At 52.8% G+C, this 12,234-nt stretch overlaps 2 protein-coding genes across 4 annotated transcripts in view; one reads left to right on the plus strand and one right to left on the minus strand.

Moving 5' to 3' along the window:
• The first annotated feature begins 1,237 nt into the window (after positions 1-1,237).
• Positions 1,238-7,808, plus strand: EMP3 (epithelial membrane protein 3 (MAM blood group)). The gene is made up of 5 exons (XM_024237979.3): positions 1,238-2,883; positions 4,102-4,194; positions 4,792-4,894; positions 6,644-6,784; positions 7,546-7,808. Exons 2-5 carry the CDS (start codon positions 4,117-4,119, stop codon positions 7,713-7,715), a joined length of 492 nt encoding a protein of 163 aa, XP_024093747.1. The 5' UTR covers positions 1,238-2,883; positions 4,102-4,116; the 3' UTR covers positions 7,716-7,808.
• Positions 7,809-9,622: 1,814 nt separating this feature from the next.
• TMEM143 (transmembrane protein 143) overlaps positions 9,623-12,234 on the minus strand; it is a 31,277-nt gene continuing 28,665 nt past the window's right edge. For all 3 annotated transcript variants that reach the window (XM_024237903.3, XM_054540848.2, XM_024237902.3), the window contains 2 exons: positions 11,271-11,460; positions 9,623-10,696 (listed from right to left, as the gene is read on the minus strand). In XM_024237903.3, coding sequence (XP_024093671.1) covers positions 10,482-10,696; positions 11,271-11,460 — 405 coding nt within the window. In that variant the 3' untranslated portion in view covers positions 9,623-10,481. The remainder of the gene's footprint in view (positions 10,697-11,270; positions 11,461-12,234) is intronic.

Consider the following 12,234-nt stretch of genomic DNA (forward strand, 5'->3'; position numbering starts at 1 on the left):
TGAATCAGGTCCCCCAGTACTGACTCAGAGCCCCAATGCCTGATAGGACTAGCACTACCCTAAGAACTGCCCTATAATGTATTTACTATTATCTCTATTTTTCAGATGAAGAAACTGAGGCATAGAGAAGTTATTAGTAACTTGCCAAAAATTACACAGCCATTGAGTAAAACAGCTTGGATTTTGAGTCCAACCAGTGTGGCTCTAGAGTCTGTGCTATACTGGTATCCCAGCTTCCATGTCTCGGGGTACCCAGCCAGGCACTGAACTGTCCATCCCTCACCCCCTCAGGGAGCCCGAATTACCAACAGCTATCCCAAACCCAGCTCTGGCCCATCAGATACCCAGACATCCCATCATCCAGTTCCCTTCCCTGGATCCAGGATTTGAATTCCCCTGCTCTCAATTTATCAGAGTTCTGGGCACCTGGTCCCCGCCCAAGAGACTCGTGTACATAGTAGTCATCACCTCGACCCCAATTTAATATCCCCAAAATTAATAATAATAGTTAACATTAAACCTTTGGGGCCGGGCATGGTGGCTTATGCCTGTAATCCCATCATTTTGGGAGGCCAAGGCAGGCAGATCACTGGAGGTCAGGAGTTCGAGGCCAGCCTGGCCAACATGGAGAAACCCCGTCTCTACTAAAAATACAAAAATTGGCTGGGCGTGGTGGCGGGCACCTGTAATCCCAGCTACTCAGGAGGCTGAGGCAGGAGAATCGCTTGAACCGGGAGGTGGAGGTTGCAGTGAGCTGAGATCATGCCACTGCACTCCAGCCTGGATGACAGAGCAAGACTCCATCTCAAAAAAAAAAAAAAAAATCTTTGGTACTACACTCTGTTAAAACCTAATGGCTTTCCACTGCACTTAGAATGAAATCCAAGCCCCTCCCCTAGTCTTCAAGGGCACCCTTTGATTTCCCTTCTCACCACTCCCTCTGTCTCCCTGTGCTCCAGCCACACTGGCCCTTCTGTCTGCTCCCTAAACAACCTGAGCTTGTTCTCAAAAGCTTTAAGAGTTTTTGCACTTCCTGTTCCCCCCACGCCCCCCCACCACTCCCCAACCCCAGCGTTCAAATGCCTCCTGTCTTCAGCTCAAATGTTACCTCCTCCAAGAGGCCTTCCCTGATTTTCCTGTTTCAAGTAGTCTTCCCTGCACTCTGTCATTATCTCCATTACTCTATTTATTATTGTATTTATTTTTCTTTTCTTCTTTTTTTTTTTCTTTAAGATGGAGTCTTGCTCTGTCACCCAGGCTGGAGTGCAGTAGTGCGATTTCAGCTTACTGCAACCTCCGCCTCCCGGGTTCAAGCAATTCTCCTGTCTCAGCTTCCCAAGTAGCTTGGATTACAGGCGCCTACTACCATGCCCGGCTAATTTTTGTATTTTTAGTAGAGACAGTGTTTCACCATGTTGGCCAGGCTGGTCTTGAACTCCCGATCTCAGGTGATCCTCCGGCCTCGGCCTCCCAAAGTGCTGAGATTACAGGCGTGAGCCACCACGTCCAGCCTATTGTATTTATTTTTCAAGGCACTTATCCCTATCTGAGATTTATCTTCATCATTGATGTTTTCTCTTGTCTGTCTTCCTCTACTAGAAGACAAGCTCCATAATACCAGCAGGGCTCATGTCTGTTTTCATTATTAACTCCCAGATCAGAGTACATGTTCAATATATGTTTGATGAAGGAAGGAACAGGTTAGGTGTGTGAGTGTACCAGTATTACCTTATTCATTCAGCATAAGTATCAGAATTATTATTATCAGTATTAGTATTTTGTCAGCATTATTATACTCTCAACATAGACTAAGATACTGGAGCCCAGGTGGGTGAAATAATTGGCTCAAGGTCACTGAGTCAGGAAATGATGGCGCTGGATTCTTAGCTTCCACTTCCTCCCCGCTTCCAGAGTTTCACAAGTTGGTTTTTTTTTGTTGTTTTTTTTTTTTTTTTTTTTTTGCTACAGAGTCTCATTTTGTCCCCCAGGTTGGAAGGCAGTGGTGCAAACTCAACTCACTGCAGCCTCCACCTCTCGCTCAGCCTCCCGAGTAGCTGGGATTACAGTCACCCGCCACCACGCCTGGCTAATTTTTGTATTTTTGATAGAGACGGGTTTCTACCATGTTGGCCAGGCTGGTCTCGAACTCCTGACCTCAGATGATCTGCCCGTCTCGGCCTCCCAAAGTGCTGGGATTACACGCATGAGCCACAACGCCCTGCCGAGTTTCACAAATTTCATCTCCCATCTTCTGACCCCCCACCACGGGGCCAATTTCACCAGCGCAATCTCAGTCCATGCCACAGAAATCTGGCCTCCTTTCCCAGACTCCTATCCAGCTCCAAGCTCCATCAGGGAAAGCAGACATCCGGTCCCAGGACAAGACCTCAAAACTCAAGGGTCCTGAGAATCGGGCCCTCCCACCCCTGACGCTTGCCCCTCCCCAGAGCCCCATTCCAAGAGTTTCTCATCTCAACCCTGGGAGGGAGCCCCAGATGATGTCTGTCTGGGGGGATTGGGTGGGGGCCCAAAGAAAGAGGAACCGGAGTGCCTGGGCCCTCCCACTGGCAGCCGACCTCAGCTGGGTGCGGTGAGGGTGGGTTTATAAAAGGGTCAGTATATATTGAGAGGAGGAGAGAAAGAGAAACGGGAGCAAGAGAGAAGGAGGCCCAGACAGTGAGGGCAGGAGGGAGAGAAGAGAGGCAGGAGAGCAAGCGAGAGAGAAAGGGTTCCGGATTGGAGGGGAGAGCAAAGGAGCGAGGAAGGCGGTGAGAGAGGCGGGGGCCTCCGGAGGGTGAAAGGAGGGAGGAGAAGGGCGGGGCACGGAGGCCCGAGCGAGGGACGAGACTCCGACTCCAGCTCTGACTTTTTTCGCGGCTCTCGGTAAGTTTCCAGTCCGTTATTCAGGGCTGGGACTTCTTAATTTACTTGGGAATGTAGCAGTTTGGGAAGGACACCCCCAGGCTGGGAGAGACGCCCCTTACTCTTGGAAATCCTTGTAATTTAATAAGTGATCTCTTAGCACTTGAGGTGGGGATATGGGAAGGGGTGGGGCCCGGCAAAGTTTTGGGGTCCCAGCAGAGCCCTCCACTGGAAAACTTCCTGCAGTTTTCCCCTCAGAGGTGTCCACTATCCTCTGGGGGCCCTGAGATCAGGGCATTGCATGAGAACACCCCAAATCTGGGAGACCTCTAGGTCCCCTGTTCCTGAGCACCAAAGAGTCCTGGGAGGCTAACTCCTTCTTCTCAGGCCTCTCTTCCCCCCAGCGTGAATCCTATCCATTTCCTCCAGAAGATGTCCAACAGTCACCAGTCTGGCAGCAGGGTGGGGTGAGGACCTCGTGAACATAGCCAGGGGCTGGGGTTTCCCTGGTGCTTAGAGATGGGGGGGTGATGAGTCACCAGATGACTCACCAGGTCCCCCTCCTCCCCTCACCCCAGGAGAGGAGTGGTGTGAGTCAAGAATGCCTGTCACTGGGGGCAGCTCCTCGATCCTGATATCGGGGTGCAGGGTGGGGTCTCAACTTGAATTTTCACTATCTGGCCTGTATGTAACCCAGAGACAGGGTTCTGGGGAGAGAGGAGCCACATTGCTAGTCCTCCTCATTCAAGGAACCCAAGAGTCCATCTTTGGCCCTCTCCACCCCTCCAGCCAATGGGGATCTCAGGAATCCAGGCCCCAGCGGTCTCCTCCCTGAGAGACCCAGGAGTCTGCACCCACGCCCTTCCTCCATCAGGAGATATCTCACCTGCCTTTATGCCAAAATTTTTTTTTTTTTTTGAGATGGAGTCTTGCTCTGTCACCCAGGCTGGAGTGCAATGGCATGATCTTGGCTCATTACAACCTTCGCCTCCCGGATTCCAGTGATTCTCCTGCCTCAGCCTCCCAAGTAGCTGGGATTACAGGTGTGCACCGCCACACCCAACTAATTTTGTATTTTTAGTAGAGATGGAGTTTCACCATGTTGGCCAGGCTGGTCTCGATCTCCTGACCTCAGGTGATCCCCCCGCCTCGGCCTCCCAAAGTGCTGGGATTATAGGCGTGAGTGTGTCTGGCCTGTGCCAGCCTCTTGAGACTCTGTCCCCTGCTCCCCCTCCCCAGGCTTCCACTGCAGCCATGTCACTCCTCTTGCTGGTGGTCTCAGCCCTTCACATCCTCATTCTTATACTGCTTTTCGTGGCCACTTTGGACAAGGTAAGCCTACTTGGAGCTCAGGGCCCTTCTGCTCCCCTTCAGAATCTTGCCACGTCCCTCCTCTAAAGGCATTCTGGCCCCGCCCCCTTTACCTAGTATTTCTTTTATATTTTATTTCATTTATTTTGAGACAGGGTCTCACTCTGTCCCCCAGGCTGGAGTGCAATGGTGCGATCTCGGCTCACTGCAACCTCGGCCTCCCAGGTTCAAGAGATTCTCCTGTCTCAGCCCCCCAAGTAGCTGGGATTAGAGGCACCTGCCACCACGCCTGGCTACTTTTTTTATTTTGGTAGAGACGGGGTTTCACCATGTTGCCCAGGCTGGTCTCGAACCCCTGGCCTCAAGTGATCCACCTGCCTCGGCTTCCCACAGTGCTGGGATTACAGGCATGAACCACCAGGTTAACCCTTTTAGCTCTACCTCCGATGCCTCCTCCCTGTCCTGACCCTACCTCCTCTCATATTAAATCCTAACTCTCCCCAGTTCCACCCCATCCCAGATACCCCACCCTTTTCCCAGCCCTTCCCATAGTCTGCCTGACCCTGTCCCCTCTCCTTTCCTAACCCTGCCCCTTGTTTCATTCTCTGTCCATCCCAGTCCTGGTGGACTCTCCCCGGGAAAGAGTCCCTGAATCTCTGGTACGACTGCACGTGGAACAACGACACCAAAACATGGGCCTGCAGTAATGTCAGCGAGAATGGTGAGGGGTGAGGGCGGCGGGACTGGTCTTCAAAGGGGAAGGGAAACCCTTCGTGTCCTCATGGGACTGAGAATTGGGAACCCTCCCCCAACAAAGTTGGAGTGGGCGGGGTCCAGGCCTGAGTGGCTGAGTGCCTAGGGCTAATGCATGTCCCGCCTGTCTGGATGTACCTACCTCTTGTTTTTTGTTTTTTTGTTTTTTTTGAGACTGAGCTTTCCTCTGGTTGCCCAGGCTGGAGTGCAGTGGCGCAATCTTGGCTCACTGCAACCTCTGCCTCCCGGGTCCGAGCAATTCTCCTGCCTCAGCCTCCCGAGTAGCTGGGACTGCAGGTGTGAGCCACCAAGCCTGGCTAATTTTGCATTTTTAGTAGAGACGGGTTTCACCATGTTGGCCAGGCTGGTCTTGAACTTCTGACTTCAGGTGATCCACCTGCTCCAGCCTCCCAAAGTGCTGAGATTACAGGCGTGAGCCACCACATCCAGCCAGTACCTCCTGTTCTGAAGAGGCCATATAGATAAAAGCCTCCTCCTCTGACTCAGAAAGGGTGAGACGGCATGCTATAGGTTTAAAGAATAGAGAGGGGAGGCCAAGGCGGGTGGATCACAAGGCCAGGAGTTCGAGACCAGCCTGGCCAAGATGATGAAACCCCGTCTCTACTAAAAATACAAAAAAATTAGCCGGGCATGGTGGCATGTGCCTGTAGTCCCAGCTACTCAGGAGGCTGAGGCAGAAGAATTGCTTGAATCCAGGAGGTGGAGGTTGCAGTGAGCTGAGATTGCACTACTGCACTCCAGCCTGGGCAACAGAGCAAGATTCCGTCTCAAAAAAAAAAAAAAGAATAGAGAAAAATCTCCCAATATTCTGAGAAGACAAGAGTATTTTTCCAAAGCTCTAAGGAGATGGGGCTGGTGCTCTGAATGGATGCCTGGGACCATTTCATCCAAGTTCCAAGGGGATGGGGCTGAAACCACTTAAGGTTCTAAAGGGGTGGGGCCAGGTTCATTGGAGTTCTAAAGGAATAGAGCTGCATCTATCTAAAGTTCTGTGTGAAAGATTTAATGCAAAACTAAGATTAAAGGAAGTGGTCTGCTCTCACCACTTCTATTCAATGTTTTACTGGAATAGCCAATGCAAGAAGGCAAGAAAAAGAAATAAAGGGCATGGGAAATAAATTAGGAAAAAGTGTCTCTATTCCCATAAACATGTTGTTTATGTAGAAAATCCGTTAAAATTCTGCAAAGCAGACAGACACAGTGGCTCACACCTGTAATCCCAGCACCTTGGGAAGCTTAGGAGGAAGGATCACTTGAGCCCAGGAGTTCAAGAATAGCCTGGACAACATAGGGAAACCCTGTCTCTACAAAAATTTAAAAATTACCCAGGTGTGGTGGCTTGTGCCTGTGGTCCCAGCTACTCAGGAGGCAGGGGTGAGAGAATTTCTTGAGCCCTGGAGGACAAGGCTTCAGTGAACCATGATTACACCACTGCACTCCAGCTTGGGCAACAGAGCAAGACCTAGTCTCAAAAAAAAAAAAAAAAATTGGCAAAGCAACTACTAGAACTGAGAAGGGAATTTAGCAAGGTAACAGGGCTCAAGGTCAACGTAAGTGATACATCTAAGTATCTAGGCTTGTATGGGCCTAAACAGGAGCAGGGACGGGGCAGAGAAGGGTCACATGGTGAGCAAGCAGGTGGAGCTGGAACTCTGGACCCACCATGATGTCCCCCTCTGTGTCCTCCTTACTGCAGGCTGGCTGAAGGCGGTGCAGGTCCTCATGGTGCTCTCCCTCATTCTCTGCTGTCTCTCCTTCATCCTGTTCATGTTCCAGCTCTACACCATGCGACGAGGAGGTCTCTTCTATGCCACCGGCCTCTGCCAGCTTTGCACCAGTGAGCACTGCCCCTCCCCACCCCTAATCCCCCAAGAATTGAGCAGAAGGGAGTGGGGTGTGCCAAGATGCTGGGGGCCCTGAGAATGGGCCTCTCATAGAAAAAAACAATTTTCCACACCCCAAGAGCCACGAGAGGTGCCTCCGTGGGCTACCTCTCTGCCCCCAGGGATTGCTGGGACTTGTACTTTTCAGTGGCTAATGATAGTCGTGGCTTGTGCGTATGAGTCATCAGGGAACTTAAGAGTTTCAGGGAGCCGGGGCTGGGGAAGGAGGTATAGGTAAATAGTTTTGGTCCCAGGGTCGGCGGCTCTGAATCATAATAGTAATGGTATTTATATCAGCCAACCGCTGTTTCTCGCGTGCCTATTGTGCATCAGACACTTCAAGAAGTTTTGCGTACTTTTTAATTTTTTGACTTAAGGTGCAAAGGGCTAACTTAATCATAGTCAGTTTGGGGAACATTATAGGTTCTTGCAAAGCTTCTCTCTTGCTTTATGAATTTGCTACTGCATGTTTGGCATATAGAAACACACTCAAAAATATTCCTTGGATGGATAGAGAGATATTATTGGACCTAGAGAGATTAAATCAGTTACCTAAGGCCGCGCTGCTGTTGCACGGCGCTGGGGAGAGAACCACAACTCCCAGCAGGCAGCGGCGCTGCCCACGGGCCCTCCAGCGCTTCTTTGCCCCCATGGGATATTGGGAAATGTAGTCTTGAGGGGGCACTGCGTGACGCGTGGTTTTCGTCTTCCGCAGGCCTGGCGGTGTTTACTGGGGCCTTGATCTATGCCATTCACGCCGAGGAGATCCTGGCGAAGCACCCGCGAGGGGGCAGCTTCGGATACTGCTTCGCCCTGGCCTGGGTGGCCTTCCCCCTCGCCCTGGTCAGCGGCATCATCTACATCCACCTACGGAAGCGGGAGTGAGCGCCCCGCCTCGCCCGGCCGCCCCCGCCCCCTCCCGGCCCCCCTCACCGCGCGTCCTCCAGAAAATAAAACTAACTGCGGGGTCTGCCTTGATCTCCTTCCTTCCTTCCTTCCGCCTCCAGGGACCCAGGCTGCGCACGCTTGACCTCTCCTGAACCTAACAGGGTCCCCACCACCAGCTGCTCAGCCCTCAGAATGCCCATCTCCCAGCCCCCAACCCCTTCCTCCCGAGGACACAGGAGCCGGGACCCCAGGCACCTTTTCCCTCCCACAGACCCAAGAGCCCAGGCCTTCCCCTCTCAAGGCCCAAGAGACCTCTGTGAGGCACCTGAATCTAGACCTTCAGACACTTCTGGGAAGAACCTGGATTCTGGGTCCCAGCAAACCCTGTTAGGATAGGAAGCCTGCAGTGACCAGTCCTGTCTCCTTGCTCAAGCTTCTGTCACTCTGTTGCTCTCTCTCAGAGCCCCGGGCATAGTGTGTGTTTCTAGATTGTCGGACTCTTTTTTTCTTTCTGTCCAGGCTGGAGTGCAGTGGTACGGTACGATCTCAGCCCACTGCAACCTCCGCCTCCCGGATTGAAGCGATTCTCCTGCCTCAGCCTCCCGAGTAGCTGGGACTACAGGCACGAGCCACCACACCCGGCTAATTTTGGACTCTTTTTTCTTTCTACTGACTTTCCATTTGGGAAGACAGCTTTCTTTTTCCCTCTAGGTAACCAGTCTCCCTCTCTCTCTCTTTTTTTTTTTTTTTTTTTTTTTTGAGACGGAGTCTCGCTCTGTCACCTAGGCTGGAGTGCAGTGGTGCGATCTTCACTCACTGCAACCTCCGCCTCCCGGGTTCAAGCAATTCTCCTGCCTCAGCCTCCTGAGCAGCTGGGATTACAGGCGCCCACCACCACGTCTGGCTAATTTTTGTATCTTTAGTAGACACGGGGTTTCACCATGTTGGCCAGGCTGGTCTTGAACTCCTGACCTCAGGTGATCCACCCACCTCAGCCTCCCAAAGTGCTGGGATTACAGGCGTGAGCCACCGCGCCCAGCCCAGTCTCCCTCTCTAGGGACTGAACATTTGGGGTCTTAGAGAGGGAGACTCTTCCCCTCTCTCCCCAAAGGCTGCCTCTAGCCCATATGACACGTTAGCAAAAATTAGGAGGTACCCCTTCTTCTGGCTGACCCAGACCCACACCAGGATACATGTAGGGGTATGGGCTGGATCTTACAGCCACCCACGCGTGGCTGTGTTCCTTTGTGCAGTTAACAATCTGCACAGGCCGGGTGCGGTGGCTCACGCCTGTAATCCCAGTACTTTGGGAGGCTGAGGCAGGTGGATCACCTGAGGTCAGGGATTCGAGACCAGCCTGGCCAATATGGTGAAACCCTGTCTCTACTGAAAATACAAAAAATTAGCCAGGCATGGTGGCAGGCGCCTCCCAGCTACTCCGGAGGCTGAGGCAGGAGAATCACTTGAACCCAGGAGGCGGAGGTTGCAGTGAGCCAAGATCATGCCATTGCATTCCAGCCTGGGCAACAAGAGCGAAACTCCATCTCAAAAAAAACAAAACAAAACAAAACAAAACTGCAAATCTGCACAATCGCACATGGCTACCCTATCTCCTCTGTTCATCAGGCCCTGGGACTCCTCTGGAATCAGATCCTTCTAAGATCCTCTTCTATGACTGTCTTTGTTTCACCAACCATGAACCCAGCCTCTTTTTAGGACTACAGCTTTCTGTCTGGGACCCCAAGACCTAGCTAGAATCCCTCCCTTCTTTCCAGGATTCAAATGCTTTCCTTCCCTCCAACTCCTGCAGCCATCGCACTCATCTAGATTTTTAAAAATAATTTTTTAACCACTTCTACAGAGCAGGGTTACCCTAAAGGCAGTGTGTTAAGAGTAGCCTCATCCAGACTTATTAAACATGATTTATTACTTTGGGACAGGAGACAGGGGAGAAATTGATAGACCAATAAATATTGCACAGGCTGCTGGTGGTGGGGAGATCCAGACCGAGGTAGTTTCTGTAGAAAGGGTGAAAGACCTGGGCGAGGAAGGCACCTGAGGTTGCCGGGAGCCAGGTTGGGAGCGAGTCTTGGTGGCGAGGGTGGTTTCTGGTTCACCTACCTAGCACAAGGTCTCCAACTCCTTCAGCCTAGACACCCTAATCAGCAGCTGACCAGCTGGCCTGCCATTTAAGCAGCAGCAATTGATAGCAAGATCAGGTTTCCTTTAGAAATTCTTATTGGTTGCTTCCCTGCAGCGACAACTGGCTGCCCAAAGTTGATGGAACCCAGCAGCTGTCACTGGACGTTTGCCAGGAGGCAGGGCTAACGGCCTTGGTGCACATGATGGGCAGTTTGCCTGGAGCGGGCTAAAAAAGACAATGATATATAGTCTCAGGAGGGCGCAGCTTTAACTCTACCTGGCGGTTTACAGAAGCCAGAGCTGAGCAGCTGTGATTGGCAGACACCCCCAGCTCCTCAGCCAAACCATACTTGGATGTTTATGTTGAGGGTGGGACTAAGAAATGGAATAGAAGCAGAGCTAAATCGCTTTGATTGGCTGTTCATCGAAGGGGCGGGGGAGACTTAACAACTGCTAGCTACTTTGATTGGCTGCTTTGCTTAAGCACACAGTGCAGCAAAAATAATTACCTGTCAGTTATTGGAAGTTGGAGTGAAAAGTATAACCGTAATTGACAGCCTGTCGTGAAGGAAGCGGGGCTTAGTTCCTAGCCTGCTGACTGGGCAGGGAGGTAGGTTCTACTCAGGGGGTGTTACTGCTGGGCGTGGCCTGAGGGGGCTCGGAAGTGATCGGAGCCACTGGGTCTAGTTTGGGGAAACCCGGGGGTGGGTACAATCCCATGCTGGGGGTCAGGGCCTGCAGATGCGCCAGGGCCCGAGTTCCGTTGAAGGCCACCTCACAGCCTGACTTGGCTAGGAGCCAGTTCTCCACCTCCGACCGGAGCCACCTGGAGGTCTCTGCAAGAGGAGAGGCAGGTGTTCTGAGGTCACACTGAGATCGGGGAAGATTCGAGGGACCAGCAAGGAGGGGCGTAGGGCAAAGAACAGGAAGGGCCTGGGTTTGGGAGAAGCCTAGGAGTGATCTTGAGGCTTGGAGGGGAGCGGAACAAGGCCCAGGAGGCTCGAGAGGGCCAGAAGGCCCATCTCTGGGGCTCTCGTCTGGGGACCAGTCAGGGGCTCTTGGGCAGGGAAGGTGGGGGCTCCTGTAGGGAAGGGGACCACCTGGAGCCCACACAGGGAGCGCGCATGATCTCTTGTAAGGAGAGTGTCAGCTCAGGTAGAGGAAAGAATGACAGGAGGGGGCCGTGCCCTGGAGCCAAGACTCCCAACCAGGCTGAGGTTAAGAAAGGGCGGTCACATCAGGGACCAAGATCGGAGTCTGGATTCGGAGGCCCTGTCTGCTGAGGGCCGGGGTCTCTTCGCAAATCCGTCAGGTCCACCCGTGGGAACTGGGGGTGGGGACGTATCTCGCTGGGGCGGGGCCTCGCGGGGGTGTGGCCCCTGGGGGCAGGGTCCCAGGGCCGCGTCCTACCTTCAGGCGAGCCTTGAGTGCCCCCTGGCCGCCGGGCCAGGAAGCTGTGAGCCAGCAGCGCCTCCTTGGTGTGCTCGTCCTGCGCGCGCAGGGCCAGGGCGCTGAGCAGCTCCGAGTTGTTGGACGTACTGCGATAGTAGAGCATGTGCGCCAGCGCCAGCGCCTGCGCGCTGCGCCGCTGCCCGAACATCTGCAGGCGGGACAGCGCCCCGTGGGCTCAGTTCGGGGTGCGCCCCCACCCATACACAGCGCCCGGGGTCATCCACGCTGGCACGGCCCACGCCGCATACTCCCCTGAGGAGGCGGGGAGGTCCTACCCAGACCTCTTCAGTACGGGTCCCCAGAGCTCAGTCGAGGGATCTGTTTGGGGATTTTTGGGGTTTTTCTTTCTTTCTTTCTTTCTTTTTTTTTCGACAGGGTCTCGCTCTGTAGCCCAGTCTGGAGTTCAGTGGCTATTCACAAGCAAACTCATAACGCACTGAAGCCTTGAATTCCTGGGCTCAAGCGATCCTCCCGCCTTGGCCTCCTAAGTAGCTGGGACTACACGTGTGCGCCACCAAGCCCGGTATTTTTTGTAGAGACGGGATTCTCCCTGTGTTGACCAGGCTGGTCTCAAACTCCCAGCCTGGAGCGATCCTCGCTCCTCGGCCTCCCATAGTACTGGGGTTACAGGCGTGACCCAAGGCACCAGCCGGGGATCTGTATTTTTAACACACGTGCCCTCATTCCAGTGGCTCTAAGACCACCAGCCCCATCTGGCCTACAGTTTTCAGCAACCACTGCACTGGTTTGCACTGCACCGGTTTGCTCATCTGAGCCACGTATTAATGGATTAGCCCAAAGGTTTGCAGATGATAGGAGTTTTAGCTTTGAAAGATTTTGTTACAATACATCCTTATGTTTTAGAGACATAATAAAGTATTTCCAAATAAGTCTAGGTAGGATTTACTTCAAAATCATCCAA

Source organism: Pongo abelii, chromosome 20 (assembly GCF_028885655.2).
Source record: "Pongo abelii isolate AG06213 chromosome 20, NHGRI_mPonAbe1-v2.0_pri, whole genome shotgun sequence".
In the NCBI taxonomy this organism is placed as follows: Eukaryota; Metazoa; Chordata; class Mammalia; order Primates; family Hominidae; genus Pongo; species Pongo abelii.

Excerpts from the sequence above, each read along its gene's own strand:
- EMP3 (XM_024237979.3), top strand. The coding sequence starts at position 4,117 with ATGTCACTCCTCTTGCTGGTGGTCTCAGCCCTTCACATCCTCATTCTT. Across the intron at positions 4,195-4,791 it reads TCGTGGCCACTTTGGACAAG|TCCTGGTGGACTCTCCCCGG; the intron begins GTAAGCCTACTT and ends TGTCCATCCCAG. Across the intron at positions 4,895-6,643 it reads CAGTAATGTCAGCGAGAATG|GCTGGCTGAAGGCGGTGCAG; the intron begins GTGAGGGGTGAG and ends TCCTTACTGCAG.